Below are 16,761 nucleotides of genomic sequence, written 5' to 3'. Positions count from 1 at the left end.
TGGGAATGAGGAAGGACAGCGAGCGAGGCCGACCGGGTCGTATCCTGGGAGGCAAATTCAATCAGAACAGGAAACAAGGCTAAAAGGGGGAAGGGGCAAAACAGGAGGAGGCCAGAGGACCTCTGTGTTTGAAGGACGTGATGTGAATAGATATGATGGCCTCAAATTGCAGGAGGGACTAATGTAAATGCACAGTGTACACATTGTACAATGGATATTAAAAAGTCTACACACCCCTTTTCAAATGCAAGCTTTTTTAAATGACACCAAGGCAAATCATTTCTAAATTTATCCTCATATTAATATAAGCGATAATCTGTACAACGACAAAATTTGACTTCCAAGCACACTTTCCTGCAACTTTTAACAATAAAAGATACATACATGAACCCACAACTATTCCTTGTTTGCACAAACTATTGCTTTATGGACTCTTTAATATCCTGTTTCTTCTGAGTATCCACACCTATCACTTTGTACACTTTAGCGTGTTTGCATTAGCGCATTTACTGCACCTGTCTCTGGTCCAGCCTCTCGATGCTGGCGTTGGCTCCGTAAGCATGGCACGACTCCACTGTGTAGTCGGAACTGAGGCCCAGCACGGAGCAGGAGTCGCCGCACGAGCCGTCGGCCACCACAATAACGCGCGGCCATTCGTTGGCCGGGATTCGCCGCAGGTAATCGTCTGTGAACTACACAAAAAAGTTCATCCTTTGAAGCAGTTTACAATCAACATCTGTAGAGTAACATAACAAAAACATGAAGTACAGTATTTCCATCAAACTTACAAGACATTCGGATGAATAAATGTGTTAACTCTTTGACTACCATTGAATGAACATGCTTTAGGCAAGGCAAGGCAAATTTATTTGTATAGCACAATTCAACACAATGCAATTCAAAGTGCTTTACATCACATGAAGATCCACTAGCAGAGATAAAAGGATTTGTAAAAATCACATTAAATCAAAAGAAAGTTAAAACAAAGACAATTGAAACAGGAAATAAAATAATGCATAAAAGTCACATTAAATCACAAATAGAATTAAAAAATAATAATTGAAATCAGAAAATAAATAAAAAGCAAATAGCTTGAAATTTGCCCTCCTTATTGGCACCCCTGAAAAAGATATGTTTTTTCGATTCTAATATATATTTTTTTTAATTCAAATAATATGGGACCTAAATGGAAAAAAGAGAAAACTCCAACCTCCAATACAAGTGCATTCATTCAGTGGGGAAATACAGGCTTGTATTTTTGTGTGAGACCAAGATTAAGGTTTTTGGCAACACTCTAAGTGGGTCTGGCGTGCCACGAAAGATGCGTATGCTGAAAAGCACCTCATACCCACTGTGAAGTATGGGGGTGGGTCAGTGATGCTGTGGGGCTGTTTCGCTTCCAAAGGCCCTGGGAACCTTGTTAGGGTGCATGGCTTCATGAATGCTTTGAAATACCAGGACATTTTAAATCAAAATCCGTTGCCCTCTGCCCGAAAGCTGAAGATGGGTCGTCATTGGGTCTTTCAGCAAGACAATGACCCTAAACATATGGCCAAATCTACACAGAAATGGTTCACCAGACACAAAATCAAGCTCCTCCCATGGCCATCTCAGTCCCCAGACCTTGTTTTGTTGGCAAAAGGGGGTTGTACAAAGTATTAATCCCAGGGGTGCTAATAATAGTGACACACATTATTTGATGTCAAATAATTTTTTCTTTAGGTGGGATTTTTTCCCCACTGAATGAATGCACTTGTATTGAAGGTTGGATTTTTCTCTTTTTTTCCATTAAGGTCCCATATTATTTGAATTAAAAAAAATTATTAGAAGCTAAAAAACACATCTTTTTCGGGGGTGCCAATAATTATGGAGAGCACTGTATAGACAGTTATTGATATGCTGCGATAAACAAAAGCGTTTTTAGCCCTGATTTAAAGGAGCTAACAGTTTGAGCACACTTCAGACCTTCAGGTAACTTGTTCCAGAGGTAAGGCACATAATAACTAAATGCTGTCTCACCCCGCATGGTTCTTGGAACATACAGGAGACGGGTTCCAGATGACCTTGGGGGTCTAGATGCTTCATAGAGATCCAACAAATCAAGCATGTATTTTGGTCCAATGCCATTAAGTGTTTTGTAAACGAACAGTAGTATTTTATAGTATATCCTTTGACTCAATGGAAGCCAATGTAACGATTTCAAAACCGGTGAAATGTTGTCCAGTTTCCTTGTATTTGTAAGGAATCTGGCAGCAGCATTCTGTACTAGCTGCAGCTTCCTGACTGATTTTTTATCCTGTAACTATACTGTTGCAATAGTCCAATCTACTGTAAATGAATGCATGCATAAGTTTTTCCATGTCGTGTTTAGTCAGAAGCCCCTTAATTCTGGTTATATTTTTGAGGAGGTAATAAACAGATTACCGTAACTTTTGCACTATAAGGCGCACATGACTATAAGCCGCCACCCACCAAATGTGACACGAAAACGGCATTTGTTCATAGATGTGCCACACTTGACTATAAGCCGCAGCTGTCCTCACTGTATTATGGGATATTTACACCAAAGATATTAACCGTTAACACTTTATTTGACATCATACGACTGTCTTAAAACCAAATGAACCACCATGAAGCTTTGAACCAATTAAGCCCTTTTCACACTGACACATCCCGCGTCATTGCTTTCACGCACAAAAAGTTGTCTCGAGAATGAAGTGGTTTAGAGCTTTCACAGACTTGACCCTTGTTGCCCACTGGCGCTCTCTGTGCTGGGAGGGCTGCTGGCGCGATTTCATAATCCGGATATTACGTCATTTTTGACAGCATCGGATGTCACAATAATGTTGGTCAAATCGTGATTTGTTCCAGAGGGAGCGTTCTGATGTCACTGCAGCCAATTTAAGCACAAGACTGTATTTAAGGTAGAGGTAAGATCGGGTCTAAAAAATCCAGCCCGGCCTGATCCGGGTCCGCGGGTATCCCCAGCCCGAAAAAAGAAAAACAAAATGTTATATTTTATTTGTAGGCCCGAGCCCGAAGAATGCACAAGATCTGAGCTGGACATAAATGGAGTTAGTGACATAATTTGCCGGATTACACTTAATGACATCCGTCATAAGCCTTGAGTAATGCCTATGATAGGGTCATGTCATATGACAGTCTTATGACACTGCTGTCAAATAAAGTGTTACCAAATACCATAACTAGCAATTAATGAAAAAACTTGGACAGTAACTGAATAAATAATTAGCACAGAACATGAAATCTTGATTGTTATTTACATCTGTAGCGCTGCAATACATGCTGGGAGGAATGTGTTACCTATTAATCTAAATAAACCGCACTGGTCTACAAGCCGCAGGATTCAAAATGAAGGAAAAAAGTAGACCTTATAGTCCGAAAATTACGGTAAGTGACGGACTTTAGATGGCTATAAAATTTAGGTCCGTGTCAATAATTACGCCAAGATTTCTGACTTAATTCGTAGCTGTATGTGACATTGTGCCACGGTGCGTACTTATTTTAACTTCTGTTTCTCCAGATTTGGCTGGAGAAAATTCTGGCACATCCATTCATTGACCCCACCTGTGAATTTGATTCGTTCTGATTGATGGTTTCCGATTGACCCAAAGAAACCCCTGTCATTCAAATAAGATTTGAACCACTGAAGAACAGTGTCAGTGAGCCCTACCCACTGTTCCAATCTGCTGAGTATTATGTTGTGATCAACCGTGTCGAATGTGGCACGAGTCTAGTGTCTACTGTTTAGTGACAATGACAACAACATACGTTCAATCCAGTCAAAATGGACTGGACATGTATCGCTCTCAACGGCAGCAAATGTTAATTTATGAAATTTGTTGCAACAGTAGGAAGATTGTTGATCCGTTTCATTGTTGTTTGATTGTTGCAAAATATACTACAGTATACCAAAGTTACTGTGTGCTGAATGTCAAAACAGTTTATTTTTTAAACAAGTCTGGTTCCGCTACTATGAACGTAAATCTGTGCCAGTGGAACTTGAATTATTAACATTGATATTTTCTTTTCAGTATCAATATTAAGTCACAAAAATTCAACGGCAAAAAATTCTGCTGCACCAAAATCAGTTGCAACAACTGGGTAACCAGGGAGGTCCAATTGATCCCAGTCTTATTCCATCGGACAGCCATGTACTCAAGTTTGGTTACGCTGGCTCCACTGATCATGTGGCACAAAGTTAAGGTTATTTGTGTCATCCTGCAGGCCTAGATTGCTTAGTGATTATTTTTTTGCGACCTAATTTTGATGCTAAAATAAATCAGCATTAGAATTTCTATGCTGAACAAAAACGGAATGTTCAAAATTTACAGAGATTTCCTTCAATACGCAACCAGCATGACTTTTAACCACTGAGTTGGAGTGTGTAATGATCGCTACAGCTTTGACAGTCTAACTCAGCTGCAACAAGTTATGCTCAGACTAACCAATCAGACCATAAAAAATGCTGATGCTAGCAAAGGCCAGAGCATACTCATGCAGCCAGGACAACAATGACGCTAACATCATTTCCTCCCCGAAATACTGAAATGTTCGAACTATGAATTTTCAATTCAACTCTGATACTGCTCGATTAATTGCCTTCACTAATACTCATCTGTGGTTGGTGACCAAACACATGAAATTTTGATATTTTTGCCTATGTTTCACTTGGCAAAGAAGAGATTTCTCATCACATCTTCAGATGCGACAGCGGCCTTCAGGGAATGAAAGGTGGCTGTAATGGCTCACAAGCCCTGAGTGCTACAGCATGATAATAGTGTTAAAGCAGTCAAGGAGGGAAATTTTTAAAAGGCACACTGATAGGCCAGTAGAATAAAATCATCAGTCATTGAACAATATCGCAATGAAACTGAATAGTGTTCCTCTGCTACATTACAGTTCATCATTTTTATGAAGTGGGACAGAGATTGAGCCCTATAACATTAACAAAGCTCCTCAGCTCATTTCAACATGGTTTCTTGGCTCCAAGACAGATAGCTCTGGAACTACGTTACCCTCAATAAATGAAGTTCGCTAGATTTGATTGTAATAAAATCCAACTTTTTGGGGTGGAAGTCTTTCTGTCAACCTTGCAAAGACTTAGGCGCCAAGGTGGAGTGGTTATGCGGGTTTAGATTGAATGCATTGCTGCTTAATGAGGCGGAGAGGGAGACAAAAACAAAAAGTCTCTGGTCGCCAGCCATGACACAAATATTCAGTGAGCATTCGATCACTCTTTGCACAAACTGTACATCCATACATGCCTCTTCCCACATTTTAGAGCCAATAAGTTTGTTCTGGGACAAGTCATCACAGCAATAGCATTCTCACAACAGTAACGTATGAGTAAGCCTGACATTTTTTTGTGTAGTACTGTAGCATACAAAAAGTTTAGAACTGTTTTTTTCCCCCCATAGAGATTTTAGAAGAAAACTACGGTCAGAATGTCATGTGTGGGTTCAGCACACAAAATAATATAGCAGGAAACTGAATGAATGAGCATTTGTTGCATTGATACCTATTTTTGTGAAATAGTAACATACTACTTGAAAGCAAAAACAAGTACTGGAAAAGATTTTTCAAACTTGATTTTTAACAATGTTAGTGTAAAGGGGTTAGTTGAGATATTTTTAGTAGGTTGTAAAAAATATATCTATCTATCTATATATATATATATATATATATATATATATATATATATATATACACACTGCGTCTTAAGCACTTCAGATTTTAGTCTGAATACGTACAAAAAGTCTATCCCATCATACACTCTCAAGAATTTAGTGGGAAACATTATGACAACATATTTACATTAAAGTTAAGGTGCAACAATTAATCGATTAATCCACAACTAATTGATTAGCAAATTAATCGGCAACTATTTTGATAACAAAAATCTGCTTTTGCTTAGGAAAACAACAATTCACATTTTTGGACATATTACTGTCTAAACTACATTCTTAATAAGGCTGCAACAACTAATCAATTAAATTGATTAAAATTAATAAATTACTTGCCAACGAATTTTATAATTGATACAGTTGTAGACTACAGTTAAGTCAGGAAGGAGGGAAATTATCATCCATTTTGTCTTCATTATTACTTACAACATGCCTAACTTCAAGGTAAATTGTGAAGGTAATTGAAAAAAGTGCCATTTATCCAATTAATCGTTCAATTGTCCGATTAATCGATTATGAAAATACAGTGGGGAGAACAAGTATTTGATACACTGCCGATTTTGCTGGTTTTCCCACTTGCAAGCCATGTAGAGGTCTGTAATTTGTATCATAAGTTCTCTTCAACTGTGAGGGACAGAATCTAATGCAAAAATCCAGAAAATCACATTGTATAATTTTTTAATAATAAATTTGTATTTAACTGCATGAAATAAGTATTTGATTAATTATCAACTAGTAAATATTTCGGCTCTTAGTTCTTTTTTAAGAACCCCTCCTGTTCTCCACTCATTACCGGAAGTAACTGCACCTGTTTGAACTTGTTACCTGCATAAAAGACACCTGTTCACATGCTCAAACAAACAAACTCCAACCTCTCCACAATGGCCAAGACCAAAGAGCTTTGTAAGGACATCAGGGATAAAATAATAGATCTGCACAAGGCTGGGATGGGCTACAGGAAAATAAGCAAGCAGCTTGGTGGGAAGGTAACAACAGTTGGAGCGATTATTAGAAAATGGAAGAAGTTCAAGTTGACGGTCAATCTGCCTCATTCTGGGGCTCCATGCAAGCTCTCACCTCGCGGGGCATCACTGATCATGAGGAAGGTGAGGGATCAGCCCAGAACTACACGGCAGGACCTGGTCAATGACCTGAAGAGAGCTGGAACCATAGTCTCGAAGAAAACCATTGGAAACACATTACGCCGTCATGGATTAAAATCCTACAGCGCACGCAAGGTCCCGCTGCTGAAGCCAGTGCATGTCCAGACACGTCTGAAGTTTGCCACTGACCATCTGGATGATCCAGAGGAGCAATAGGAGAAGGTCATGTGGTCGGATGAGACCAAAATGGAACTTTTTGGTCTAAACTCGGCTCGTCGTGTTTGGAGGAAAAAGAAGGATGAGTACAACCCCAAGAACACCATCCCAACCGTGAAACATGGAGGAAGATCATCATTTTTGGGGCTGCTTCTCTGCCAAGGGTACACGACGACTGCACCGTATTGAGGGGAGGATGGATGGGGCTGCGTATCGCCACATCTTGGCAGAGAACCTTGTTCCTTCAGTGAGAGCCCTGAAGATGGGTCGTGGCTGGGTCTTCCAGCATGACAACGACCCAAAGCACACAGCCACGGCAACTAAAAAGTGGCTCCGTAAGAAGCATCTTAAGGTCCTGGAGTGGCCTAGCCAGTCACCAGATCTGAACCCGATAGAAAATCTATGGAGGGAGCTGAAAGTCCGTGTTGCCCGGCAGCAGCCCCGAAAACTGAAGGCTCTGGAGAAGATCTGCATGGAGGAGTGGGCCAAAATCCCTGCTGCAGTGTGTGCAAACCTTGTCAAGGACTACAGGAAACGTTTGGTATCTGTAATAGCAAACAAAGGTTTCTGTACCAAATATTAAGTTCGATTTTTGTGATGTAAATACTTATTTCATGCAATTAAATGCAAATTATTTTAAAAAATCATACAACGTGATTTTCTGTTTTTTTGTATTCGATTCCGTCCCTCACAGTTGAAGAGAATGATACAAATTACAGAACTCTACATGCTTTGCAAGTGGGAAAACCAGCAAAATCGGCAGTGTACCAAATACTTGTTCTCCCCAGTGTAATTGTTAGTTGCAGCCCTTCAAGTTGATTTAGTTGGCTCAATTAGGTTCTGACCTAAAACTCAAATTTTAATCACACGTTTTCGTATGCTGTGTCCAACTCATTGTGTTCAAATCATTAAAAGGGAAACCCTTTAAAACTCAAGTACTTTAAAAAATAAAATAAAATCTGTGTAAATCTCTGTAAATAACTTGTGCTTATAACCCATGCACCTGTTTGAAAGATTTTGTTCTTATCTTATGGCATTAATGTTGAACTTTGGCAATGACACCAAATGTATGTTTGGTGTAAAAACCAGTGGCATCATTAGGCATATTTTAGGGGGGCTTCAGCCTAAAATATTCTTAAGTCCCCCTAAATAATTTGTTTCATGAAAAAAAAAATAATAATAAAAAAAATACAAAGAAATGCTGATATTTTCACGATAAAGTTGCCAGGATATTATTATTAACATAAATATAATCATAAATCTGTCAGTTTCCCCTCACTTCATAGAGTAAGGTAGAGAGCCCCTTCAGTGCTTCGTTACCCAATCCATTCCACTTGTTCGTATAGAAGAGAATGCCCACATCACTGAAAATCCAGTGCGCATTTTCTGTCACCTTACTCGCAGACTCGCAGTCAATACCGGACTACCGGCATGTGTGTGTATGTGTGTGTACGTCTGACGCACACAGAGCAGAGCATGAATAGACGGATGAAGGATGGATATGAGAAGGTTTTCCAAGAAAGTGAGTATCTATCACTGCTGATATTAACAGTTAGCTCCAGCCCCCGTCTAACAGCAGAAAGTCCCATGTGATTAATAAACCAACTGCTCCATGTTTGACAAATAAAAAGCTGGCTTGCACACTACAATGTCTGCGCACGTCTCACCTTTGTTGTTTTGCGGCCAAAAGTTACATCCCATTTCTAAAATAACGCTGCTACTTAGCTGCTGCGAGCTAGTAAGTCTGAAATGCATTGCGCAGGTCCTAGTAGAATTACGTGTGCACTCTTTTTACATTTCTCTTAGGGGTGACTTCCTTCTGGAGCATCAGCTGTGTTTCTCACTTTATACATAAATGAGTACATCAGCTGAGCTCATTCATGTATGATCATCATCAGTGGATAGTCATTATAATACACTGATAATCACTTTTATTGACCTGTAGGAGTCAGAGCAGAGTGATAGATTTGCCACCCTTAAAAAGAGACTGCATTCTTTAATGCTTCCATCTACCAAGTAACTTGCAATTGTAGCCATTTTCCCCTGTTGTTCACTGAAACAGCAACAATAATAATAAATATATGTACAGTCTTTGTTATCTGTTTGTTAAGTTTTGTGCTTGTACGCTACGTTCACTTACATCCTGTGCATCTCCTGGGGGCTAAGCCCCCCTGTTCTTAAAACCTAGTGACGCCCCTGGTAAAAACAATGCTCATCACCAAAAGAACACTATACCAACGGTGCTGCAAGCAGTATCGCAATATTAGGAAAGTACAGACCTTTGGAACACAATATTTCAGTTCGTTTTTGACAGGAAATGCGGGCAGGCAGGTTGTGTGTGGACCCAAGTGCAGGGAAAAGGAAGCGGTGAGGCAGACTGGCAGTGGAAAATGATTTAATTAAGGCAAACAAAAAACAAAGTACCAACCAATATTGTGGGGATCCCCCCCAAAAAAACTGAAGCAAACAAATCTCAGGTCACTAACAAACGGCTTGGTATCAAAAACTTACTTCCGAGGAACACAAGGGCTTGGATGGAGAAAACTACTGAGAACAGACGCTGACGTGCACATGGACATTGACAATGTAGCGACAACACTCAAAAAAAAAAAAAAAAAAAAAAAAAAAGAGGAGCTTATATAAACACAGAGACGGGTAACGAGTCAACGAGGAACAGGTGGGTGACACAGGAGGATCCATGTTGGATGATACACTAGGAGCAGTTACAACAGGTGAAATCAATGGACAATCACAGGTCACACTAGGAGGAAACAAACACAAAACCTAACCGTTTTCAATACATTACTTTTTCAAACTCCTTTTTTTGTCACACTACCCCTTGCTTTTTTTGAAGCTTTACCTACAACCTCAATAAGTTCCAAATGTGCAAAACGTAAAGTCTACTTTTTTAACTGGTTTGAAGATTTTGATCAGGTCTGTATTTATGACTGCTCGATTTGAGTACAACTGGCAGTGGCACACACCCTTGCCGTCAGTTATTTACAAACATGAAAAAAAGACAACCTAAGGCATACAATTTTACTCGCAAAAGTGTTGCAAATACCTTAGTTCCGAGCTGCACCCTGACGTCCACCTCCTGCTTCTTTTGCTCCAGGATGCTAAGCAGGTACTCCTGGAACACGCCTATCCTCGTGAAGAAGTGCTCTTCATGCCAGCATCCCTCCATGTTGTCAAAGTCCACGCCGAGTCCCAGGAGAAAGTCCACGCTACGGGGGTCCAAGGCGATCTGCTGCGGCCGGCAGAGCAGCGCGCTCCGGTTGCGCTCGTCCAGCACGGTCAGCTTCAGCACCTTCCCCGAGCGGACAGCGACCAGGGCGGCCGTCAGTCCCACTGGACCCGAGCCTACGACGAGCACCGCCATGCGGGCTCGCCACCGCCGGACGCCGTCTAGGCTGGCTTTGAGCGTCACGTACACGGCCACCGCCAGAACCGTGCTCAGTGCCGTGTCGTAGGCGAGGGCGCGGAACTTGTCTTCAGCCTCTGCTGTATCGACGTGTTGAGATTGAACGCCGTCCATGACCCGTGGAGGTGGCGGTTGAGTCTGGAAGAGAGCCAGGAGGAGAGCAGCCTCCCTCTCGTCATGTGGGAGGGATGCCATGTGCGTCTTCACACTTTAACTCCCTCCCCTAATGGCTCGGGCTTTCTCATAGGAGCAGACTACTACAACAGCACTGAATCTATAATAAGCGTTTACAGCAGGGGTATCCAAACTTTTCCCGCCGTCGGACATTTTGAGAAAAATCGAAGGATGCAAGGGGCCAACTTAATATACTAGTCCTTCTAGAAACAATAGCATACTGTGATAAATTTCATTATTTTCTGTAATGTACTGATAAACATTAGACTTTCATATATTTTAGACTCATTACACACAACTGAAGTAGTTCAAGCCTATTATTGTTTTAATATTGATGATTTGATGATCTCAAAAACTTTGCATATTTCATACGACCAAAACAAAAAAGTGTTTTTTAATACAAAAAAGGCAACTTTCAATTAATTATATCAGCTATGCACTCAATACTTGGTCGGGAATCCTTTTGCTTTGCCTGTGGCACTGCTGAGGTGTTATGGAGGCCCAGGATGCTTCGATAGCGGCCTCAAACTCATCCACAGCGTTGGGTCTGGTGTCTCTAGACTAGTGCTGCAATGATTAATCGATTAACTCGAGTATTCGATAAGGAAAAAATATTCGAATTAAATTTTGTTGCTTCGAGTATTCGTTTAATTAAAGTGGCATTGTAATGGTTTATTTTGAAAGGGTTTGCATTTCAGTTTTATAGATTAGGGTGGGAACACTGCCCTCTGGTCTGCCTCATTCTACATGGCTGAATCCAACTGCTTCCCGTTAAGACCAACGTAAGCTAAGTTTTTGTTTGGGCTAATGTTTTTCAATGCATTTGTAATTTAGTTTATAGGTATATTTAATCGTTTTTTGTGGGAATATGAGTCTGAACCATTTTTTAGGAGCATTGTTAATAAAAAAAAAAAAAAGTTTATTATAGCATTTAAGATAGGGGACTTTTGCTATGTAAGTTAACCAATTGTTCTTTTGTTGTACATAGATCCTCATTAATTTTTTTATATACCGTTTGAGGCTTATCCCAGGTATTTTAATTTTTCATGTTCCTTATCCGATTCCTCGATTATTCGAACTAACTAGTTCATCGATTAATCGACTACTAAAATAATCAATAGCTGCAGCCCTACTCTCAACAAAAGCGGTTGCGGTCTCAACAGACCGCAACCACTTTTGTTTCAACCTAGCCATAAAAAGAAGGTAAGTAATCGTATTTACTATTCGAAATGTCCGTCACTTTTAGCTTTGAATAATTATTGATGTCTAATATTTTGTTTAAAAAAAAAAAAAAAAAAAAAAAAAAAAAAAAAAAAAAACCACTTTAAAGAATTAGTCACTCACCTATTTTGCACTTTTAAACAAATTACGTAACAATGAAAAAAATAGCGTCTGTAAATGTCACGGATATCTACCTCGTAACTATCGCCTAATTGTATTTTTTTCGTTACTGTCGCATTTCCCCAATATTTTAAATGATAAATAATCGATCCAAACAAAGATTAAAAAAACAAAAACAAAAAAGTTTAAAAGGGTAAATATATGAAAATTAAAATCTCAACCACTCCTTCATGTCTGCGATTTCTGCATCGCGACCTTTGTTACATTACCATGTTTCACCCCTAAAATCCGCAAAAAATCCGGCTGTGGCCATTCACAGCTGTGTCTTGACACTCGGTGATACATGCTAGATGGAGTTTTTGGATCGAAAAGAGGTAAGTACGAAATAATATCTCATTAAAATCATGGAGTCTTTAATTATGCTCTCACATGCTCTCACCTCCAGTTAGGGTTTTGCCGTTTGATTTTTTTTTTTTTTTAATGCCCTCCTGTTAAAAAAAAAAGTCTTCCCCCAGAAAATTGATATTTTAAGCTTTCCAATGATGTATCACACATGCATATAGGACAATTTTGAAATTTAGCCAAATTGGGGGTCTCAACTTCAAGTCACCTGAGTGTTTTCCACCATAAATATGTTAAGGATGTCCCTGATGTGATCATGTCTTTTTCAGAAGATCAGGGGTGAAAAAGTAGAGTTGTCCGATAATTACTTTTTAACTAATAACCAATATCCTGATATTCTCCAACTCCAAAAATCCGATACCGATATCAAACCGACACCGATATCTGCGGTTATGGACATATTATTTTTCAGTCATTTATTGTTCATTCAAATTTTTGTTTCTCCAAACATTGAAGTGGGGTATATGTCTGCTGATAATTGACCCTGATTGTTCTGCTTAAAAGATAATCCTGATCTACGATTTTTCTTGTGTGTGATGCGCTTTGAAAACAAAAGCAGCGAATAATCGTCAGTCGCCACGTTTACATGTAAACAGTAACGCTTTCATAATCAGGTTTTTCGCAGTAACACAAGCTGAATAATATATATATATATATATATAAACGGATGAATGAGTCAACCATCTTCTAAACCGAATTTCTGTCCATGTAAAGCTGTTATCATTCCACTGACAAGGAATCTTGGCTTTTGATCACTTTCTCCGCTGGGGGAATTAGCAAATAATTTTACCTTTATCTATACAGGAAGTAGTTTTTTTCTGTCTAGTAAATGACAAAAAAGTATGGCAAATGCTTTTGAAGTATAGAGAAAACGGCTTCATATCATAAATGATAAAGGTAACAACTTCAAGGGTTTTCAAATAAACATTCTGAAAAAAATAAGAACAACTGCAACTGAAGATATGGAAAAAGTGCATATATTGCACCACTATAATTTAGAATTCATAGTTTTTCAATCATTTATTGTTCATTTAATGTTTGTACCATGCATGAATGCAAATGGTCTGCTTACATAACAAATTCCAAGCATCTAAGTTTGGAGACTTCTAATGGTCAATAAGCATAACTGCTGTGCTAAACTGTGACCAGCCTTTGTACAAAGGCAGAAGGCATCTACATTCACTTTGAATGCAACATGCATAATGGCCCAAAACCGATAATGAAAAACCGATATTATCACATATGATTTTAAAATGCTTTTATCAGTCGATATTATCGGCTAACTGATAATATCGGACAACAGTAGAAAAAAACATCAGGTATTTAACATGTATTGATTTAGTATTTCAAGTCTTAACTCATTGTCTGCCACTGACAGCGATAGACGTCCAATCCATTTTGACTGTGGTTGGCGGGGGGAAAAAATTGCCCTTGTAAGCTTGCTTCTTAAATGGTTTCCTGGCAACAATGACACCGAGCTGGTCCAGGTTAAAAGCACCATATCCAGTTACAGTCGACATCTGCTAACAGGTGTGCGGGTAGACTTTTGTGTCCTATGGGCATATTAAAGTTCAAACAAACAAGCATGTCCCGCTCTCTCGAATAGATCAGGTTATACAAAAATATTTTTAAAAAACAATAATAAATAAAACATTAATAACGTTCAACTTTTCACATAATTTTGTGATCTATATTTAAATGCATCTAGTTAAAATTACCAAAAAGTAAGTCTAAGAATCTAAATATTATTTATATAACATTGCTTCAAACCATGCTGAATGGCCACGGGTAAACAACGGTGTTTAAAATTGGTACTAAATTTGTCTTGAAAAAGACATCCATTTCAAACTCAAAATTTTGCTTCCTGATACAAAATATTCTGAAGCACACACTTTGATTCCTGCATAAGCAGTTGCAATCATGCAGCGGCAGATCAGAGAGCTCATGGGTGCACCAATGATTTGAATATATAAACGGTTCTTCTTTCCCATGATACAATGCTTCCCTGAACAAAAGAAACACAAAAAGTATCTTTTTAAATCAGCTTGCCTACATTATCATTCCAGTAACGGCACACTGTTGCCATGGTGGATAACATTAAAGCACTGAATGCTATGTAAAGTAGGATGTGTTTGTTGCTCTGATTGGGAAAAAAAAGGCCAGGATACTCCAATTGGTATCCCAACCAGCAGTGAACTGCAATTACTTGATGACTGTAAATATGTTTGGTTTTTTTCCCCCCAGATTCAACTGTGTGCTTCTGTACTTTTACTTCCTATAATTACAAAGACATTTCTATATACCTTTTCTTTATCAAAATGGGTACTGGCATACATTCGTATTTGGACTTTCACTTAGTTTTCACTTCAGCATCACCAGAAATGATCTAATTTCACTGTATTATTCCTTGTGCAGTGACTTGAAAAAATGATATTTTCTGGACTATAAGTCGCACTTGTTTTCATATTTTGATGGGGCCTGGAACTTATACTAAGATGCAACTTAAATACAGGTAGTCCCTTGGTTCCGAACGAGTTCCGTTCCTATGCTGGCGACGTAACCCGAATTTCCGCATAAGTCGGAATTGACCATTTGACAATTCAAAATAACTATCCAAAAAGTCCAAAAATGGCTGGACTGTCGCCTTGTATGACTGAGAAGCAGACTCAGAGGTCTGACATGGATAAAGGATAGCTGCACTTTGGTTTGGCCCACATCAGGCTGTAAGTTGTTTCGGCTAATGTAGGTTTGTGTATGCATTTGTAATTAAGTTTAGAGCTACAGTTTGTGGAGTTACGCGTGAGCGATTTGCTATGAGAATTGTAAATATGTTAGCATTCATAGTATTAAAGCTAGCAGATTTTTGTGAGGCAAATTAAATCTAACTTTACATATTGATCAGATTAGATTGACGTTTGAACACAAATAATTTTTGTCTTCAGTGTTTTATTGTTAAAATGCGTGTCGTTTATAACAGATGTATGTGTGTTACAGCTTTACAAATTGTCAAAATTGAAGGAGGTAAAAAGCTTCAAAAAGCACAATTGCTTTGCTGTCCGTCAAGCTGAACAACTTCACGTTGAGTGAGGACAGAACAAGTCATATTAGTAAAAAAACAAATAATTTTTTAAAATCCTGTGAGGTACAATTAGGTACTGTTTGTGCCACTTAAGAAAAAAAAAAAAAAAGAGTAGAGACAAAATGGCGGACGAGACTCCAGCGTCCTTAAAGTCTAAGTCGAGTACGTCGTAACCTGGGGACTACCTGTACGTTTAATGGATTTAATAGTGGAGTGCGATTAAGAGTTTGGTAAAAAAAAAAGTTGTGTTGTTGTTCTATAGTTATCTGTAATATCCAATTACATGTTCATATGTTCCTTTAACAGACCTATTAAGCCTGTTGTTCTCAATTTTGCTTTTTTAACTATAATGTTTAACGTTTGATCAGGGTTTCTGCTAAAATAAAACCTCCCCCCATAATGCAATTTATACTTCTGTGCGACATGTTTTTCTACCCTCTTTGTTATGTATTTTTTTGGGCTGTAAAATTCAGTACTAATTGCACAAAATAAAATAATTAACCTGTATTCACATGTGACATTTTTGTTTGGTGGCATTTAAATCATTAACTGCCACTGAAGGCAATAAATGTCCAATCCATTTGAACTGGAGGGTTGGCAGCAATCATTTGGCTGCCAACCTCCCAGCTCAAATGGATTGGACGGCGTCAATGGCAGCCAACGTGTTAATACCCCCCCCCCCCCCCCAGTTCTAAAATATGTGCAGGTTAGCTTTTAACTCAGTTTACTTGTATTTACTAAGTGAATGTACTACTTTAAAATGTCTGAGGGTCATAGAAGTACAATGAATGTATTTAGTGTGCGGTCAGCCATGTGAACTATGATAACAATGAGCGGAGCCAATTGTGTGTGCCATGGCCGTTCCAGTTCAGGGTCCTTTCGCAGACGTCACGCGGCCTCGCTGGACGGCAGCCAAAATATTTGGCTTACTTAACTCAAGGGCGGGTAAATGCCACCGTGGCTGAACAAATACAATGATCGCAACCCCAACGTGCAAACATTTCAGCATTCCCTCTGCTAGAATAATTTGTCTTTAGACGTCAGCGGAGGAAAATCTGACAGCGGCAATTTGCCCGTCGACCTGCAGTGGTTTAGCCCGGTGAGATAATGACGCGCGGACCAGACGAGGCCAAAGCTGCGATGACGCACACGCAGGCGAGTGAGCTCACAGACGACACGGAACATCAGGAACACTGAATCGCCATGGTTACACGCATCGGGTAATAAGGTCAGAGAGTGAGTGACTGTGGATGTTTGTATCTCAGCGACCTCCTGGACCGTATCCATCTGAAAGTGGGAAGAACACGTCACTGT

At 39.2% G+C, this 16,761-nt stretch overlaps 1 protein-coding gene across 2 annotated transcripts in view; it reads right to left on the bottom strand.

The window, feature by feature from the left end:
* The window catches only part of si:dkey-234i14.6 (uncharacterized), a 30,024-nt gene extending 18,271 nt beyond the window's left edge, over positions 1 to 11,753 (bottom strand). For both annotated transcript variants that reach the window (XR_009063327.1, XM_057837609.1), the window contains exons 1-2: positions 10,092 to 11,753; positions 516 to 692 (exon numbers count right to left, since the gene is read on the bottom strand). Coding sequence is in view for 1 of the 2 variants with exons in the window: in XM_057837609.1 (XP_057693592.1) it covers positions 516 to 692; positions 10,092 to 10,646 (732 nt within the window). In the remaining variant the exon portion in view is untranslated. The remainder of the gene's footprint in view (positions 1 to 515; positions 693 to 10,091) is intronic.
* Positions 11,754 to 16,761: the final 5,008 nt, after the last annotated feature.

This window comes from Corythoichthys intestinalis, chromosome 5 (genome assembly GCF_030265065.1).
Source record: "Corythoichthys intestinalis isolate RoL2023-P3 chromosome 5, ASM3026506v1, whole genome shotgun sequence".
Taxonomy (NCBI): domain Eukaryota; kingdom Metazoa; phylum Chordata; class Actinopteri; order Syngnathiformes; family Syngnathidae; genus Corythoichthys; species Corythoichthys intestinalis.
This window is presented reverse-complemented; position numbering and strand designations above follow the sequence as displayed.